General features: G+C 34.8%; 1 protein-coding gene across 1 annotated transcript; it reads left to right on the top strand.

The window, feature by feature from the left end:
• Window positions 1-457: 457 nt before the first annotated feature.
• LOC132549950 (reticulocalbin-2-like) lies at window positions 458-20,555 on the top strand. The gene is made up of 6 exons (XM_060213936.1): window positions 458-658; window positions 3,780-3,944; window positions 10,235-10,382; window positions 11,472-11,637; window positions 13,445-13,640; window positions 16,829-20,555. Exons 2-6 carry the CDS (start codon window positions 3,782-3,784, stop codon window positions 17,104-17,106), a joined length of 951 nt encoding a protein of 316 aa, XP_060069919.1. The 5' UTR covers window positions 458-658; window positions 3,780-3,781; the 3' UTR covers window positions 17,107-20,555.
• Window positions 20,556-21,574: the final 1,019 nt, after the last annotated feature.

The raw sequence follows: 21,574 nt of genomic DNA, 5'->3' as shown, positions 1-21,574 counted from the left end.
AATAATGAAACGACTGTAATAGGGGGCGGGGCACGCATGTCGGAGGTGTACTGGGACGCGTTACGACACCCTATCAACATGCCATTAGAAATTTAATTCTGATTCAAATTCAGTGAAACTATGACAAAATATGGACAACATTGACGGCGGTGAATGTCAGGTACAACTTTTGAAATATCTTATCAACTATGGACTTTTATTTCTGTATAGTGACACCTTAAGAGTAGGATCCCCTTACACATTCAATCATTTCGTGTACAACCATCATACGCTGGTCCAATTAAATAAAAAATAATCAAATTAAATTTTAAAATGATTTTACTTGAAATACACCTCTCAGTCAAAGTTTGTATATAACCTAGCAATTTTGTTATAAAACGTCTTTAATGTTTTCTCCCCTGTCCCTCTACAAGTACTTCCGCTTCCGGTGAAGACCGGCTGCTGACGAGCGATCTGTCATCATTTGTCACCTTTGATCAATCACTATAAGCCACGTTGCATGTTGATACAAAACACTGACTTGCATCTGATGATAACGATTATATCTACCACGTGTAATAAACATTGAACCGGAAGGGAGATAAACTGTGAGAGCAGAGATCGCTCGTGTCCTACACAAAGAATAAGCAACCCGCTACAGGAGTACAATAGTTGAACAGTAAGTTATCCTAACTTATAGTTAGCGAGACAAGTTATTTGTCGAGGTCACTAAATTAAGAGGTGAAGTTAGAAGGCTTGGTGACCTAGACCAAGTTTTTAAAATTTATTTTCAAAATGGTTTCGGCTTACGCGTTGCTACCTTTTTTCCACTGTTTAACACCCGTGTTTTTGTCTGGTTTGTGATACGAAAAAGGCAAAGCCTTAGAATAAGAGCAGATGGTTTTCCAACTCATTGCAAAAGTATTTATGATTACTGTGGAACAAGGCATATATATGTAATATGAAATAGGCACTGCCTAAAAGCGAGCACAAGTTATTCTTCTTCTAGAAAGCAATGCATCATCTTGATCAGGTGGTGGTTTGATGCCGCAGTTGTGAGACACTTTTTCACCTTGCCGTCAAGGGTTCGATTACCTGAAAGAATACAGGTTTCCTCCCATAGTTAGACCCACTGTTTAAAAGGAAGACAATCATATATATATGTTAATATTACAACAAGTTTGATTGTATTTGTTATCTTTAATTATTCCATTCAAGATATAGAAATAGAGAACTTATACATGAGTACTAGCTTTATACCTGTGTAAAGTTTTGAGTAATGAGCAATTAACTTATACAGCTTAAGAGAACTAGTCTAAAAAACTTAACTTTGTGATTTTGCCTATCTGTTTCCATGGTAACAGAAATGGTATTTAAATGGAGAATTTCCTCATAGCAAAAGATGCTACTAGTTTAATCAGTGTAAAACATTTTGAGCAATTATCTTGAATGTTTCAGAGCACTGGGCCAGAAAAATCGAAATTTGTGATGAGGGTTATCTGTTTTCATGGTAACAAAAAATGTATAAATTAAGTCTTTGATAACATATCTAGACAACAAAAATTGATAAAAAAGAAAAATCTTCAAAATAAATGTACAAGAGTTTCCCTTTCAAAGTTATAGAGTTTGCAGAGAGAACTGTCTATTATCTTTGCTTTAAAAAAGAGTTTGTAGTCAAAATATGGTGAAAGACAATATAGTTTTAGTCGGATTTGTAAAGGGGGTGTTATATGTTTAACCAGTTTTCATCATTAAAATCAGAATACTCTCATCCGCCATTTTCTTTTTTCTTTGTTATTGAGAGATTCGTTCTGTTAATGAAGAAATCATAAAATGCTTTAGAACCTGCTGTTTCTTAAGCAATGTTGCTTTTTTTGTTAGAAAAAAAGGGTTAAGTTGTAAACACTGCTGAGACTTTCTGTTATACATTGTAATTCAGAAAATCAATAGAAATATATTTATATTTAAATGAATTTCTTATTAAAGTCACCAATATTACATAAACTGCATTTTTCTGACAAAAAAACAACAACTTGACACTGATAGTTATCTTATCACTGTGCCTTATAAGTGTTATCTGGAAAATTTCTAAATGTTCAAATACTTGATCATGATTAATTTCAAACAGTTATCGAAAGAATATCTACATCTTGCAGTTTGAATGTAGTTAGGAGATGGGGCAGGTTTTATGCCAAATCGGGACCTTTCGGCTGCTTCCATGTTAGAGACAATGTGTTTATCGTTCATGAAAAGTGACAAAAGTTCCCATAGATTAAACCGGAAATCATGTATATCGGAACACAATCGTGTTCAAATTTTGAATGGTTAAAGTTGTAATTTTTCAACGAGATATTTGTTATATGCATTTCAAACGATTAAAGTATATATTTGTTAAATTCATTTTAATTATTTAAGACTTTTAGCATGATTTCATTTCCACATGAAAGCTTAGAATGATATTTTGTTTTTTAAAATTATTTTTAATCCATTCAATTGGTTGGCAGTTCTCATTTCATAATGAGGTAAGTGTATTGTATGTAATGTTGATTGTATTGGCAGCTTGTTGGGGTTGAATTACCACACACAATACTGTAGAGCGCTTGTTCCACTCGCTATAAACTTATATATAAACCCAATAAAAAGCGACAGTCATTCCATGTTGATGTACAAATGTAAATCTTATGTTGTGTGTAATTATTGATTAGTCAATGGGTTATATGGAATTATAATTGTATGCACTCAGTCCAAAAGTACATGTACACTATGTAAATTGTCTCCTGGTACCAGTATATTTGTATTGCCAAAGTGCTGAAATCCAAATCATCCTAACTTGTTGGTCTGACAGAAAATAACTTTTCTCCGTCTGGTGAGAATATAACAAGATGTGCAGCTGTGCATCTTGGTGTGTTACTCACAGTGGTTTTCATTGAAAAATGTAATTGAAAACTAGAATCTTGGATTTGAGATAATCAAGTCTTATTATTTGTACAAAATTACAGAATCTAAATTTCGATCATCACATTTTCTTTACTAGTCTTGTTCAGCCAGCTCATTACTTTGTAAAATTTTTAAGTGTCTGGTTAAGTGAGATTTTGTCTCCACATTTTGGTTTTCTGACCATCCAATAATGAAGCAGGACTTATGGGAAGGGAGGTAACTCTGTTGGTTGTTAATATTTTAACCAAACAAATGTTCTTCTTAGATATGCATTTGAAAAATTGTGATTCTCTAAATGGTCGTGTATTGTTTGGTTTCTCCAATGATTGATCAGTTCTCAAATATATACAAGCTGACAGTTATTTTTAATGACAGCTGTTGGAATGTTGAGTGCCGTAACAGTACTCTTCATCATACCCGGTAATTGCATTTTACATAAAAAAAAGTATAATCCATCAACTGTTCAACTATTGATTTTTTTTTCACATTTCAGAACTTGTTTTAAAAAATATGTTCATTTACATGAATAAGGTTTGAATGGAAACATACCCGGTATAGTCATTTCAGAGAGAGTTGACTAAAAGCTATGATATAGGTTATCAGACTGGAAAAGTGATCAGTAAGCATGAATGGTACACGTGCCATTATTTAGGTCAGCATGTATTATTATCATGGTCTCTCCACTGTTTAGTTTTTAACTGTGTCACTGTCCATTGTCAGAAATTCCAAAAGACACCATCTGTAATAGCTGATAATTACATGTACCTGTAAATGAGTCAAATTCTCACTGGTCAGTTTAATTTGGGGTAATTCAGATTTCATAAAACATCAACATTATATTCATATCCATTTGTAACTTTCAGATATGAAGCTACTGTTTTATACCATGCTGTTACTGGCCTGTTCTTACCAGAGTTGTGGCGATCAGGAGCACGCCCAACATGGCAGTCACCATGTTCAGTCAGATTCTCATCACTTTGATGATCACGGAGAACACAACTCTCACTTTGATCATGAAGCCATTTTAGGTTTGTTTCTTTTTTTTATTTTTATACATACAATGGAGTACAATCCTTATCAATAGGCAAGTTGTATGTTGTTAGTACAGAAGTACCACACAGTTATATGTTGTTAGTACAGACATACTAATCAGTTGTATGTTGTTAGTACAGATGTACTAATCAGTTGTATGTTGTTAGTACAGATGTACCAATCAGTTGTATGTTGTTAGTACAGATGTACTAATCAGTTGTATGTTGTTAGTACAGATGTACTAATCAGTTGTATGTTGTTAGTACAGATGTACCAAACAGTTGTATGTTGTTAGTACAGATGTACCACACAGTTGTATGTTGTTAGTACAGATGTATAACAGTTGTATGTTGTTGTACAGATGTTACTAATCAGTTGTATGTTGTTAGTACAGATGTACTACATCAGTTGTATGTTGTTAGTACAGATGTACTAATCAGTTGTATGTTGTTAGTATGTACAGATGTTGTTACAGATGTATCAGTTGTATGTTGTTAGTACAGATGTACTAATCAGTTGTATGTTGTTAGTACAGATGTACTAATCAGTTGTATGTTGTTAGTACAGATGTACTAATCAGTTGTATGTTGTTAGTACAGATGTACTAATCAGTTGTATGTTGTTAGTACAGATGTACTAATCAGTTGTATGTTGTTAGTACAGATGTACCACACAGTTGTATGTTGTTAGTACAGATGTACTTATCAGTTGTATGTTGTTAGTACAGATGTACTTATCAGTTGTATGTTGTTAGTACAGATGTACTAATCAGTTGTATGTTGTTAGTACAGATGTACAGATGTACTAATCAGTTGTATGTTGTTAGTACAGATGTACTAATCAGTTGTATGTTGTTAGTACAGATGTACTAATCAGTTGTATGTTGTTAGTACAGATGTACTAATCAGTTGTAGGTTGTTAGTACAGATGTACTAATCAGTTGTATGTACTTATCAGTTGTATGTTGTTAGTACAGATGTACCACACAGTTGTATGTTGTTAGTACAGATGTACCACACAGTTGTATGTTGTTAGTACAGATGTACTAATCAGTTGTATGTTGTTAGTACAGATGTACTAATCAGTTGTATGTTGTTAGTACAGATGTACTAATTGTAGTTGTATGTTGTTAGTACAGATGTACTAATCAGTTGTATGTTGTTAGTACAGATGTACTAATCAGTTGTATGTTGTTAGTACAGATGTACTAATCAGTTGTATGTTGTTAGTACAGATGTACTAATCAGTTGTATGTTGTTAGTACAGATGTACTAATCAGTTGTATGTTGTTAGTACAGATGTACCACACAGTTGTATGTTGTTAGTACAGATGTACCACAGATGTACTACATCAGTTGTATGTTGTTAGTACAGATGTACTAATCAGTTGTATGTTGTTAGTACAGATGTACTAATCAGTTGTATGTTGTTAGTACAGATGTACTAATCAGTTGTATGTTGTTAGTACAGATGTACTAATCAGTTGTATGTTGTTAGTACAGATGTACCACTCAGTTGTATGTTGTTAGTACAGATGTACCACTCAGTTGTATGTTGTTAGTACAGATGTACTAATCAGTTGTATGTTGTTAGTACAGATGTACAGATGTACACACAGTTTGTATGTTGTTAGTACAGATGTACTACATCAGTACTGTATGTTGTACAGTACAGTAGTACAGATGTACCACAGTTGTATGTTGTTAGTACAGATGTACTAATCAGTTGTATGTTGTTAGTACAGATGTACTGTACACAGTTGTATGTTGTTAGTACAGATGTACTAATCAGTTGTATGTTGTTAGTACAGATGTACTAATCAGTTGTATGTTGTTAGTTGTATGTTGTTAGTACAGAGGTACTAATCAGTTGTAGGTTGTTAGTACAGATGTACCACTCAGTTGTATGTTGTTAGTACAGATGTACTAATCAGTTGTATGTTGTTAGTACAGATGTACTAATCAGTTGTATGTTGTTAGTACAGATGTACTAATCAGTTGTATGTTGTTAGTACAGATGTACCACACAGTTGTAAGTTGTTAGTACAGATGTACAATCAGTCAGATTGTATGTTGTTAGTACAGATGTATTAATCAGTTGTATGTTGTTAGTACAGATGTATTAATCAGTTGTATGTTGTTAGTACAGATGTACTAATCAGTTGTATGTTGTTAGTACAGATGTACTAATCAGTTGTATGTTGTTAGTACAGATGTACTAATCAGTTGTATGTTGTTAGTACAGATGTACTAATCAGTTGTATGTTGTTAGTACAGATGTACTAATCAGTTGTATGTTGTTAGTACAGATGTACCACACAGTTGTATGTTGTTAGTCAGTTGTATGTTGTTAGTACAGATGTACTAATCAGTTGTATGTTGTTAGTACAGATGTACTAATCAGTTGTATGTTGTTAGTACAGATGTACCACACAGTTGTATGTTGTTAGTACAGATGTACTTATCAGTTGTATGTTGTTAGTACAGATGTACTTATCAGTTGTATGTTGTTAGTACAGATGTACTACATCAGTTGTACCAGATGTACCAACAGTTGTATGTTGTTACAGATGTACTAATCAGTTGTATGTTGTTAGTACAGATGTACCACACAGTTGTATGTTGTTAGTACAGATGTACTAATCAGTTGTATGTTGTTAGTACAGATGTACTAATCAGTTGTATGTTGTTAGTACAGATGTACTAATCAGTTGTATGTTGTTAGTACAGATGTACTAATCAGTTGTATGTTGTTAGTACAGATGTACTAATCAGTTGTATGTTGTTAGTACAGATGTACTAATCAGTTGTATGTTGTTAGTACAGATGTACCACACAGTTGTATGTTGTTAGTACAGATGTACCACAGATCAGTTGTATGTTGTTAGTACAGATGTACTAATCAGTTGTATGTTGTTAGTACAGATACACAGTTGTATGTTGTTAGTACAGATGTACCACACAGTTGTATGTTGTTAGTACAGATGTACCACACAGTTGTATGTTGTTAGTACAGATGTACCACACAGTTGTATGTTGTTAGTACAGATGTACTAATCAGTTGTATGTTGTTAGTACAGATGTACTAATCAGTTGTATGTTGTTAGTACAGATGTACTAATCAGTTGTATGTTGTTAGTACAGATGTACCTATCAGTTGTATGTTGTTAGTACAGATGTACTAATCAGTTGTATGTTGTTAGTACAGATGTACTAATCAGTTGTATGTTGTTAGTACAGATGTACCATCAGTTGTATGTTGTTAGTACAGATGTACCACACAGTTGTATGTTGTTAGTACAGATGTACTTATCAGTTGTATGTTGTTAGTACAGATGTACTAATCAGTTGTATGTTGTTAGTACAGATGTACTAATCAGTTGTATGTTGTTAGTACAGATGTACTAATCAGTTGTATGTTGTTAGTACAGATGTACTAATCAGTTGTATGTTGTTAGTACAGATGTACCACACAGTTGTATGTTGTTAGTACAGATGTACCACACAGTTGTATGTTGTTAGTACAGATGTACCACAGATGTCAGTTGTATGTTGTTAGTACAGATGTACTAATCAGTTGTATGTTGTTAGTACAGATGTACCACACAGTTGTATGTTGTTAGTACAGATGTACTAATCAGTTGTATGTTGTTAGTACAGATGTACCACACAGTTGTATGTTGTTAGTACAGATGTACTAATCAGTTGTATGTTGTTAGTACAGATGTACTTATCAGTTGTATGTTGTTAGTACAGATGTACCACACAGTTGTATGTTGTTAGTACAGATGTACCACACAGTTGTATGTTGTTAGTACAGATGTACCACACAGTTGTATGTTGTTAGTACAGATGTACAGAGTACAGATGTACTAATCAGTGTTGTATGTTGTTATGTTGTTACAGATGTACTAATCAGTTGTATGTTGTTAGTACAGATGTACTAATCAGTTGTATGTTGTTATTAGTACAGATGTACTAATCAGTTGTATGTTGTTAGTACAGACATACAGATGTTGTTAGTAGTACAGATGTACTAATCAGTTGTATGTTGTTAGTACAGATGTACTAATCAGTTGTATGTTGTTAGTACAGACGTACTAATCAGTTGTATGTTGTTAGTACAGACGTACTAATCAGTTGTATGTTGTTAGTACAGATGTACTAATCAGTTGTATGTTGTTAGTACAGATGTACTAATCAATTGTATGTTGTTAGTACAGATGTACCACACAGTTGTATGTTGTTAGTACAGACGTACTAATCAGTTGTATGTTGTTAGTACAGATGTACTAATCAGTTGTATGTTGTTAGTACAGACGTACTAATCAGTTGTATGTTGTTAGTACAGATGTACCACACAGTTGTATGTTGTTAGTACAGATGTACCACACAGTTGTATGTTGTTAGTACAGATGTACTAATCAGTTGTATGTTGTTAGTACAGATGTACTAATCAGTTGTATGTTGTTAGTACAGATGTACCACACAGTTGTATGTTGTTAGTACAGATGTACTAATCAGTTGTATGTTGTTAGTACAGATGTACTAATCAGTTGTATGTTGTTAGTACAGATGTACTAATCAGTTGTATGTTGTTAGTACAGATGTTGTTACAGATGTACCACACAGTTGTATGTTGTTAGTACAGTATGATACTAATCAGTTGTATGTTGTTAGTACAGATGTACTAATCAGTTGTATGTTGTTAGTACAGATGTACTAATCAGTTGTATGTTGTTAGTACAGATGTACTAATCAGTTGTATGTTGTTAGTACAGATGTACTAATCAGTTGTATGTTGTTAGTACAGATGTACTAATCAGTTGTATGTTGTTAGTACAGATGTACTAATCAGTTGTATGTTGTTAGTACAGATGTACTAATCAGTTGTATGTTGTTAGTACAGATGTACCACACAGTTGTATGTTGTTAGTACAGATGTACCACACAGTTGTATGTTGTTAGTACAGATGTACTAATCAGTTGTATGTTGTTAGTACAGATGTACCACACAGTTGTATGTTGTTAGTACAGATGTACCACACAGTTGTATGTTGTTAGTACAGATGTACCACACAGTTGTATGTTGTTAGTACAGATGTACTAATCAGTTGTATGTTGTTAGTACAGATGTACCACACAGTTGTATGTTGTTAGTACAGATGTACCACACAGTTGTATGTTGTTAGTACAGATGTACCACACAGTTGTATGTTGTTAGTACAGATGTACCACACAGTTGTATGTTGTTAGTACAGATGTACCACACAGTTGTATGTTGTTAGTACAGATGTACCACTCAGTTGTATGTTGTTAGTACAGATGTACTAATCAGTTGTATGTTGTTAGTACAGATGTACTAATCAGTTGTATGTTGTTAGTACAGATGTACTAATCAGTTGTATGTTGTTAGTACAGATGTACCACACAGTTGTATGTTGTTAGTACAGATGTACCACACAGTTGTATGTTGTTAGTACAGATGTACCTATCAGTTGTATGTTGTTAGTACAGATGTACTTTTTGTAATTTAGGATTTATTCATAATTATTGAGCTTTTATATTACCTTTCAAGTTCAACTAAAGTTCTCAACTGCCCTGAAAGGGACTTTTATTGGTTTATAAATATGTTGATGTTTTTGTCTATGTGGTATCCTTTAATGTTAACGAGCTTCCAGATGATAAGGTAACACAGTGACTCCACAGTGACTCCACAGTTACTCCACACTTACTCCACAGTTACTCCACATTGACTCCACAGTTACTCTACAGTGACTCCACAGTGACTCCACAGTTACTCCACAGTGACTCCACAGTTACTCCACAGTTACTCCACAGTGACTCTACAGTGACTCCACAGCTACTCCACAGTTACTCCACACTTACTCCACAGTGACTCCACATTGACTCCACAGTTACTCCACAGTTACTCCACAGTTACTCCACAGTGACTCCACAGTTACTCCACACTTACTCCACAGTGACTCCACATTGACTCCACAGTTACTCCACACTTACTCCACAGTTACTCCACATTGACTCCACAGTTACTCTACAGTGACTCCACAGTTACTCCACTGTATTGACAGTTTAATCCTGTGTTCAACCCTTCACTTTATTCACCGTTTGGTTGAAAAGTGTCAGTCTTATCAGCTATAATGACATATGTATTGTTTGATTTGTTTATTTGTTTCACTCCTATTGTCTTACTACAGATTGGTGTTATTATTTCACTGATTGTTTGTTGGTTGATCAACATCGCTGATTTCTGTGCATTACAACAGGATCTAAGGAGCTGGAGGAGGAGTTTGATACGTTGGCCCCAGAGGAGGCCAAAAAGAGACTCCGTCTTCTGTACAAACAGATGGATGAGGATAAAGATGCATTCGTCACTGAAGAGGAACTGATGAAGTGGATCATGGGTTCCTTTAAGTAAGTATTTGTACTTGTCAGTATCTGTACTAATGTGCTAACATTACACAGAACATTTTGTATTTGTTGAATATCTGCCTAAGCCTACAAAATGTTTTATTTAATTTATTCAGCTGAGATAGTGTTCTTATAGACATTTTGTCTTAGACTGTAAAAGGCATACCATCTAAGAGAAAAAATCTGTATACTCATAATCAAGGTCATCCATATATCTAAGGTCAAGGTTATATATGTAACTAAGAAGTTGAAGAGACACATTGACACTTGCTGTTTCTTGTTGAAGAGACACAATGACACTGACTGTTTCTTGTTGAAGAGACACATTGGCACTGACTGTTTCTTGTTGAAGAGACACATTGACACTTGCTGTTTCTTGTTGAAGAGACACATTGACACTTGCTGTTTCTTGTTGAAGAGACACAATGACACTGACTGTTTCTTGTTGAAGAGACACATTGGCACTGACTGTTTCTTGTTGAAGAGACACATTGACACTTGCTGTTTCTTGTTGAAGAGACACATTGACACTTGCTGTTTCTTGTTGAAGAGACACATTGACACTGACTGTTTCTTGTTGAAGAGACACATTGACACTGACTGTTTCTTGTTGAAGAGACACATAACACTGACTGTTTCTTGTTGAAGAGACACATTGACACTGACTGTTTCTTGTTGAAGAGACACATTAACACTGACTGTTTCTTGTTGAAGAGACACATTGACACTGACTGTTTCTTGTTGAAGAGACACATTAACACTGACTGTTTCTTGTTGAAGAGACACATTGACACTTGCTGTTTCTTGTTGAAGAGACACATTAACACTGACTGTTTCTTGTTGAAGAGACACATTAACACTGACTGTTTCTTGTTGAAGAGACACATTGACACTGACTGTTTCTTGTTGAAGAGACACATTAACACTGACTGTTTCTTGTTGAAGAGACACATTGACACTGACTGTTTCTTGTTGAAATCTCACATTGACACTGACTGTTTCTTGTTGAAATCACACATTGACACTGGCTGTGTCTTGTTGAAGTGACACATTGACACTAATTGTTAATCTTGTAATGTTCTTGGTCATTAGAAAGCTTGATGCAGAAGACTCTTTAGAAGAATTTGAGAAGCAGGATAAAGATGAAGACGGGAAAATGACATGGCGTGAATATATTGGAGCAGTGTATGGATACAACCCAGAGGATATGGACGATTTCCACAAACTGACAGATGATGATCTGGAAGATTTTAACAAGGTACTTAGACATAAATCTTGAAAAGTGGATGCTGCACAGAGTTATAAATAAAGCACATCAAGGGCAATTTACTTACCAAAACAATTGACACATATCAAGGACATTTGACACACTAATGACTTTTTTTTACTTTGATAGCTGATGAACTAGAATAGTAATTTTGATACCACAATGTCCTAAATTGTTGTTGGAGTATTTGGAAAAAAAAAGAAGAAAGAAATTTGATATATCTTTTATAAGATTTATATTTTACTTGATTAGATTTCGACTTTTTAGATGTTATCTGGTTTGATGTTACCTGATCAGACATTACCTGATCAGATTTTACCTGGTTTGATGTCTGATCAGATTTTACCTGGTTTGATGTTACCTGATCAGATTTTACCTGGTTAGATGTTACCTGATCAGATTTTACCTGGTTTGATGTTACCTGATCAGATTTTACCTGGTTTGATGTCTGATCAGATTTTACCTGGTTTGATGTCTGATCAGATTTTACCTGGTTTGATGTCTGATCAGATTTTACCTGGTTTGATGTCTGATCAGATTTTACCTGGTTTGATGTTACCTGATCAGATTTTACCTGGTTAGATGTTACCTGATCAGATTTTACCTGGTTTGATGTCTTATCAGATTTTACCTGGTTTGATGTCTGATCAGATTTTACCTGGTTTGATGTCTAATCAGATTTTACCTGGTTTGATGTTACCTGATCAGATTTTACCTGATCAGACATTACCTGATCAGATTTTACCTGGTTTGATGTCTGATCAGATTTTACCTGGTTTGATGTTACCTGATCAGATTTTACCTGGTTTGATGTTACCTGATCAGATTTTACCTGGTTAGATGTTACCTGATCAGATTTTACCTGGTTTGATGTTACCTGATCAGATTTTACCTGGTTAGATGTTACCTGATCAGATTTTACCTGGTTTGATGTCTGATCAGATTTTACCTGGTTTGATGTTACCTGATCAGATTTTACCTGGTTTGATGTTACCTGATCAGATTTTACCTGGTTAGATGTTACCTGATCAGATTTTACCTGGTTTGATGTTACCTGATCAGATTTTACCTGGTTAGATGTTACCTGATCAGATTTTACCTGGTTTGATGTTACCTGATCAGATTTTACCTGGTTTGATGTTACCTGATCAGATGTTACCTGGTTTGATGTTACCTGATCAGATTTTACCTGGTTTGATGTTACCTGATCAGATTTTACCTGGTTTGATGTCTGATCAGATTTTACCTGGTTAGATGTTACCTGATCAGATTTTACCTGGTTTGATGTTACCTGATCAGATTTTACCTGGTTAGATGTTACCTGATCAGATTTTACCTGGTTTGATGTTACCTGATCAGATTTTACCTGGTTAGATGTTACCTGATCAGATTTTACCTGGTTTGATGTTACCTGATCAGATTTTACCTGGTTTGATGTTACCTGATCAGATTTTACCTGGTTTGATGTCTGATCAGATTTTACCTGGTTAGATGTTACCTGATCAGATTTTACCTGGTTTGATGTTACCTGATCAGATGTTACCTGGTTTGATGTTACCTGATCAGATTTTACCTGGTTTGATGTTACCTGATCAGATGTTACCTGGTTAGATTGTACCTGATCAGATTTTATCTGATTAGATTTTATCTGATGATATTTTACCAGGTTAGATTTTATCTGATTAGATTTACCTGGTTAGATTGTACCTGATAAGATTTTATCTGGGTAGATATTAACCCTACTTTATTAAATCTTATAAGATTTAACCAGATTAAATTTGATCTTAATATTTCTTAGGTGGTATCAGAAGATGAGGAAAAATTCAAGATTGCTGACTTAAACAAAGATGAAGTATTGGATGCAGAAGAATATAGAGCCTTTACACATCCTTATGATTATGAACACATGCACGAGATTGAACTAACCAGGGCACAAAAAGACTATGATAAAGATGGAGATGGTCACATATCAAAACAGGAATTTGTGAAAAGAGGTATGACACATTTGCAACTCAAAGGTACCTGATGTTGTGCATGAATAGAACAGATATATGCATACTGAATAGCCCTCCCTTCCCATCCGTTAAAGATGAAAATAGTTGAAAATAAATAACATGATATTTTCCTGCCCCAGGGGTGGGTATAAGGAGAGTTTAGATGTATAGACATTTCTCTCTTAAGGTTAGCAATTGCTGGTTACCTGTAGAGGTTACAGTTTAGTCTGTGTATATAAAGTTAATGGTTACCTGTAGAGGTTACGGTTTAGACTGTGTATATAAAGATACTGGTTACCTGTAGGGGTTACGGTTTAGACTGTGTATATAAAGATACTGGTTACCTGAAGGGGTTACGGTTTAGACTGTGTATATAAAGTTACTGGTTACCTGTAGGGGTTACGGTTTAGTCTGTGTATATAAAGTTACAGGTTACCTGTAGGGGTTACGGTTTAGACTGTGTATATAAAGTTACAGGCTACCTGTAGGGGTTACGGTTTAGACTGTGTATATAAAGTTACAGGTTACCTGTAGGGGTTACGGTTTAGACTGTGTATATAAAGTTACTGGTTACCTGTAGGGGTTACTGCTTAGTCTGTGTATATAAAGTTACTGGTTACCTGTAGGGGTTACGGTTTAGTCTGTGTATATAAAGTTACAGGTTACCTGTAGGGGTTACGGTTTAGTCTGTGTATATAAAGTTACTGGTTACCTGTAGGGGTTACGGTTTAGACTGTGTATATAAAGTTACTGGTTACCTGTAGGGGTTACGGTTTAGTCTGTGTATATAAAGTTACTGGTTACCTGTAGGGGTTACGGTTTAGACTGTGTATATAAAGTTACCGGTTCACTGTAAAGGTTATGGTTTTGTCTGTGTATATAAAGTTACTGGTTACCTGTAGGGTTACGGTTTAGTCTGTGTATATAAAGTTACTGGTTACCTGTAGGGGTTACGGCTTAGTCTGTGTATATAAAGTTACTGGTTACCTGTAGAGGTTACGGTTTAGACTGTGTATATAAAGTTACTGGTTACCTGTAGGGGTTACGGCTTAGTCTGTGTATATAAAGTTACTGGTTACCTGTAGGGGTTACGGTTTAGTCTGTGTATATAAAGTTACTGGTTACCTGTAGGGGTTATGGTTTAGACTGTGTATATAAAGTTACTGGTTACCTGTAGGGGTTACCGTTTAGACTGTGTATATAAAGTTACTGGTTACGTGTAGGTCTTACGGTTTAGTCTGTGTATATAAAGTTACTGGTTACCTGTAGGGGTTACAGTTTAGTCTGTGTATATAAAGTTACGGGTTACCAAATATGGAAGAATTGAACGGCTAAACAAAACTACAAATAATTAAGAAATGTCGACATGCTAATAAATTATTCGACATACATTTTCATTTAACTGCTTAGAACACAGAATGTATTGGTAATTATATAGTAATTTTCATACAATGCTTATGATTTCTAATAATTATAATTTCTGTTTTTAAAGTGTAATCATTTATGAAATACATGTCACTCATTATAAGTTAATGAGTTAGTTCCATTAGCTTGATTCTGCTGGTGTCTTTGGATTTTAGAACCTAATCTAAAGTAGCTAGACTTTACTGATATTTGTAACTAAAGGGTAAAAATTGTGTCTGGTATTCCCATCTGCATATTATTATAGTGTTTGTGTACACATGGTGAATTGTTACTTAATGAATTTCTGAATGAAAAGACAGTTGTATAAATGCACTATATCCTGTTTTGAGGATTAAAGACATGTAAAAACAAAGAACATTATCTCATTCATTTCATGGACATACTTGTTAATATTACTGATAGAATCATCTTAGATGTCACAATTATCCTGAAATCTGTTTCATCCTGGAGCCATGTGCATACTCCAACACACCTTAAACCTACTGGCAATAATGTTCCAAACTTCCAAATTTAACCTTGACCTTGACATTTATTGCATAGAGCATGCGTGTGCTGAAAGATTTATACCAGTTGAAGGCTAAGGATTGCTAAGCCTTATCATTTCTTGGCAGTTTTTGTGTCGCCTGCAGAGCTGGCGGACACTTAGGGATCACTTTGTCTGTCGTCACGGCGGCATCGTCATCCATACGAAAGTTTTCTAGACTTTTTTCGGTAATGCTTAGAGTTATCAAAATGAAATTTGGCATATGGCTTCTTGTTGCAAGGGAACAGATTAATCGTGATTCCTGGCTGTCTTTGACCCTTCTTGGCTGAGTTATGCCCCTTTGAACTTAGAAAATTCTCTGGGAATATTGTTTGAGTTATAGAAATGACATTTGCTATATGCTGTCTGTGACCCTTCTTGTCAGTGATATGTCCATTTGAACTTGGAAAATTTCTCAGGAATATTGCTTTGCACAGTTTTCCCTTTATGCTTCAAGTTATAGAAATGAAATTTGGTATTACAGCTTTATGGTTGATCGTTGCACATCCAGTTCAATTTCTGGGTGACCGTGACACTTTATGTAGGCGACACATACAGTTCCGAGGAACTCTTGTTGAACTATCATAAGCAGTCCCATTAACAGCTTAAAAGTATTCACAAGCAGTGCATTGAATAAAAGGAAGTAGTTATTATTGTTGAACTGTTAGGGAATGTTTAAAACAGGTACAGTAACAGATAAGAAGGCTTGAGAACAGCTAAAGAACTGCTTCTGACTGTAAGGCACTTTGGCATGATGATCAGAGAAAAAAATGGCAGAAAGGCAACTTTATTAGATTTGACGGTCAAAGATTATTACTGCTACTTTTAAGAGGAATTTTCTAATTCATATAATTAAGAGCAAAAACAGGAGGAAGAGGAGAAAAGATATAACTTTTAAAGATCAAACTTTACATGGGCATTGGGTATTTTAGGAGGAGGGGCACTGGTGGTCGAGTGACCTTTGACCGTCTTTATCATTAGCCCTTCCCAACCTCTTGGGCAGTCACCAGGTACTGGTGGCAGGTTAGTGTTTTTCACTCCCGGGATTCAGGCTTTCTTCCACCATCCAAACCTGGCACATCTGTAAATGACCCTGGCTGTTAATAGGACATAAAGCAATAATAATATAAATTTGGGAAGACATGCATTTTTTTGTAGTTTGCATTTTACTTAAAAAACACGAAACTAACAAGAAACTAAGCAGAAATGGTGAGATATTACACCTAATCTTTGTTTTTAGATGGAGACGCAGATCGAGAAATCGAGATTTATGAGGAGGAGCAGTTTAGTAATTATGACACAGATGGTGACGGAAAACTAAATCGTGAAGAGATTGTGGAGTGGGTGTTGCCTAGCAACAGAGAAGCTGCTTTAGAGGAAGCACAACATCTGATGGAGCGAGCTGACACAGATAAGGACGGTAAACTTTCAGAGGAGGAAATGGTGGATAAGCATGATGAATTTGTAGGAAGCCAAGCCACAAATTATGGGGGATACCTTCCTAAGGATGAGTTATAAAAACTAATGTTAATGTTATTTTTGCCCCAAATTTTGTATTTTCTGTAGTTTCATTTATTTTTAAAATATTTTGTTTGAGCCTACTACCTAAGCTTTACACTATTTTATCAAAACAATTGTAAACATTTTTTGCTTATTTACTTATTCTGACACAATAAAGACTTGCTTATATTGTATGCTTTCCTGTATGGCTGGAAATACTCATATCTAATGTAGTTCTGTAGAGATGTCAGCAAACACCTGTTCCATGTACCCATATCTAATGTAGTTCTGTAGAGATGTCAGCAAACACCTGTTCCATGTACCCATATCTAATGTAGTTCTGTAGAGATGTCAGCAAACACCTGTTCCATGTACCCATATCTAATGTAGTTCTGTAGAGATGTCAGCAAACACCTGTTCCATGTACCCATATCTAATGTAGTTCTGTAGAGATGTCAGCAAACACCTGTTCCATGTACCCATATCTAATGTAGTTCTGTAGAGATGTCAGCAAACACCTGCTCAATGTAATGGTATACTGTATTCTTCGGAGTGTTATAATTTCTTATTGCTGTTGGTACATGTAGTGATTACAATGCTTTTGATCATGTATGTACTTACAACAATAGAACTATAGTATAAAAATATACCTTTACGTCAGTAACATCACTTACATCAGTCTTCTATCCCAGAAGTAATACTAATTCAACACTCAAGGATGTCAGAGATGACCGTAAAACTAGGAAATAATATACTGATTATACCTGATCAATTCAAGCCCACAAATGCACAGTTAGCTGAAACGTTTTCATTGCAGCAGATTTTATTGATAAATATGCATTATATATTACTGGTCAAAGGGGAACAACTCTTGTATTTTGGACATATTGGATAAGGCTATTATATAATATAAAAGTGATTTATGAAGCACATGTCCATTCAGTATACTTATCATGCACACTATAAAGAGTTCATAGTGTAATAAATTTATTCTTTTATGACAGTAAAATCATGTCATCATAGTGCTGTAATTATAAATCTTAGATATAATGTACAGTATAACACACAGCAGGCCTTCAGACAGTCACTCTATAGCCTCCATCACTCAGCTTCTCTAATTTTTTTCATTTCGACTAGAACTTTTCTTAACATGAATATATGAAACATAATACTTATATTTCTAACGATATCAAAACATGTTTGATTTAATACCACCCCCCACCCCCAACTCCCAAAATGTAATGATATTGAAGAAGGTTAAAAATAACTCTCTTTTTTTTAATGGAATAAGGAAAATTTGATTTTGGTTTATATTGGTAATGATTATGTCACAAATTGAATTTCAACGGCCATTGTGGTGCAGTATCTGAGATGGCCATTGCTTATTTGATATAGTCCCTTAACACAGGTGGTCACTTAACACAGGTGGTCAGGTGACACAGGTAGACACATAACACAGGTGGTCATGTGACACAGGCAGACACTTAAACGAGTTGGTCCTTTGTCACTTAACATGGGTGGTCCTAAAGCACATGTAGTCCTTTAGCACAGGTAATCCTATAACACAGGTGTCCTTTAACACAAGTGGTCTTTTAACACAGGTGATCTGGTAACACAGGTTTAACAGCAGTGGTCCTTTAACACAGGTGGTCTTTTGAACAAAGGTGGTCCCTTTAGAGGGATAATCTCTTGATAGAAGTAGTTTACTAGTTCACTTGAACATATTGACACAAAATAAAAGATCAAAATGTTTTTAGTTATTTCTGATTGATAAGTACAGTATACAATCTATATTGCCTTATTTGTAAAACAATGCATTTTTAAGTGATTATTGATATCAAATCTGACATCTTTTGCACTTCATCATTTTTATGGCAGTAAAATTTTAACATTCCAGCTGAGGTATTTAATGAAGTGACTTTGTAGTTCTAGCATACCTTAGTCATAAGTTATTGATATGACAAGAACACTTTGTTATCAAAATTAAGTTATTTAGTGTTTTTTTAAATCAATGTAAATGTCCATGGTGTAAAAGTTCCATTTAAGAAGTCTAGATTTCCATGTTTCGTGTTCCATTACGTAACTCTTTCATTAGTTTTAGTTAGATTAGTGAAATATTTCAAATTTTGCTTGTAAACTGGTGCTGTGGTGTACACCATGAAGTGTCCTGTTAGAGACAAATCATTGCTAACATTTACTAGTTTTTTTTATTGAGATGTGAATTTATTGTTTATACATTGTATTTATTTTTATAATGGGAACAAAGTAACAAACTGTTAAAACAATACAAGTACTCAAACTTGTCAACCAAAGAAATGCTTGTGTAATCAAGTTATACAGAGTATACCAAAACTGTTTATAATGTCACAGTGCCATTGTGTAGTGTAGATAACAAAAGGACAATATTTTAGCCGTCTCATGATTCATGGCTGTCATTCTGTTAATACTTGTTTGTCCTACTCCACATGTGATTTATAGATTGTTTCAACGTGATTTTTGTTTAGTATAAACACGATAGGAAAATAAAATCTTTATATGCCTTTGTGTTCCAAGAAGTAAAGTTTTACCATTTAAGAGGATTTTTTGAATCATTGCTGTTGATTTTTTATTTGTTATCGTTCATTTTTTTTTCAAAATAGTAATTAATTATTCTAAGTTTTGTTTTCCTTGAATCAGTTTAAAATCCAGAAAGTATGAATGTGATTTTAAAGAAAGAAAAAAGTTTATTATACATAGCTATGTAATATAAGTCTTGAGACTCAGCATTATCAGACTCAGTGTCTTCAGACTCAGCGTCGTCAGACTCGTCAGACTCAGCGTCGTCAGACTAAGCGTCATCAGATTCAGCATTGTCAGACTCAGTGTCGTCAGACTCAGTGTCATCAGACTCAGCGTTCTCAGACTCAGTGTCGTCAGACTCAGCGTCATCAGACTCAGCATCCTCAGACTCAGCGTCGTCAGACTCAGCGTTGTCAGACTCAGTGTCTCCATATTCCCATTATAACCAACTTGTTTAAGGTATATAGAGATACTAGCAAAATACTGTAGTTTGATCAGATGTAAATATAACCTGATCCAATTACAGTACTAATAACCTTATGCTGATGCTAGTTACAGCTTTCTGAAGGAAGTTTGGCAATGAAACAAGTGTTGTGATGAATCAACACAACCTTTTTTTTAAATTTTTTTTTTAAAAATGAGAAATGAAATTGTAAAAGGCATTTTGAAATATATTTTTTGGTAATGGACCAGCAGAGAATGAGACATATTGAAGCTTTATATTACAAGTATAAATACATCCTATGTAATATTCTATCTAGTCACATGGCCTGACTTTGGATAGTATAGGTACATTATTATATACTATTGTTGTATAAAATCGTGAATGGATGTTTGATGAGCTTTTACATGAACAAATAAAATATGACTGTCAGAAAGAAATGATTAAAACTGTGCAATAAAATTGACCAACTGAATCTCTTGTTCATTCCCAGTGCTCCATAGAGATTGGACCAAAAGGACATTCATGATATCAGCACTACATCTTACTCTTTCAGTGATTGTGGAGTTTGAGACATGGCATGCTTTACACAACCTCTAAAGGAAGATAATGTCTAGGGCCGTATTGTTTAGTGTTTAGTTTGAGTGGTTGAAAGATAAGGTCGAAGGTCATGTTGATTGATGTTAGCAAAGCAAATAAGCATCAAGACAAATGCAAACCTGTGTCTATAGACAAGGGTCTGACTAAACAAGACAAGGGTCTGACTGAACAAGACAAGGGTCAAGACAAGGGTCTGACTAAACAAGACAAGGGTCTGACAAAACAAGACAAGGGTCTGACTAAACAAGACAAGGGTCTGACTACACAAGACAAGGGCTAACTAAACAAGACAAGGGTCTACCTAAACAAGACAAGGGTCTGACTAAACAAGACCAGGGCCTGACTAAACAAGACAAGTGCCTAACTAAACAAGACAAGGGTCTGACTACACAAGACAAGGGTCTGACTACACAAGACAAGGGTCTGACTAAACAAGACAAGGGTCTGACTAAACAAGACCAGGGCCTGACTAAACAAGACAAGTGCCTAACTAAACAAGACGAGGGTCTGACTAAACAAGACGAGGGCCTAACTAAACAAGACAAGTGCCTAACTAAACAAGACAATGGTCTGACTAAACAAGACAAGAGTCTGACTTAACAAGACAAGGGCCTAACTTAACAAGACAAGGGTCTGACTTGTAAAGACGAAAAGTAGGCAGTATTAACCGAAAGTACAAACATAGCGAAATGGGAAATGTACTAAAATGATAGAGTGGACATCAGAGAGAGAATTTTACAAAGACAATAGAACCAGTACAGAAAATAGTATCCCTGAATTAAACCTTGATGTTATGAAACATAAGTCATCTCTAACAAAACTTCGTAAGTCGACTGGAAGTACACAACATGACAGCGATGTTTAAAGATTAATAAATATCTCCTT

This window comes from Ylistrum balloti, unplaced genomic scaffold (genome assembly GCF_031769215.1).
Source record: "Ylistrum balloti isolate Yb309-2 unplaced genomic scaffold, AGI_CSIRO_Ybal_v1 Utg370092, whole genome shotgun sequence".
NCBI classification, from domain to species: domain Eukaryota; kingdom Metazoa; phylum Mollusca; class Bivalvia; order Pectinida; family Pectinidae; genus Ylistrum; species Ylistrum balloti.
This window is presented reverse-complemented; position numbering and strand designations above follow the sequence as displayed.

Bases quoted from the DNA above. Each gene is read 5' to 3' on its own strand.
- LOC132549950 (XM_060213936.1), top strand. From the start codon at position 3,782: ATGAAGCTACTGTTTTATACCATGCTGTTACTGGCCTGTTCTTACCAG. The intron at 3,945-10,234 runs GTTTGTTTCTTT...GCATTACAACAG, and splicing joins TGATCATGAAGCCATTTTAG to GATCTAAGGAGCTGGAGGAG. The intron at 11,638-13,444 runs GTACTTAGACAT...AATATTTCTTAG, and splicing joins ATCTGGAAGATTTTAACAAG to GTGGTATCAGAAGATGAGGA.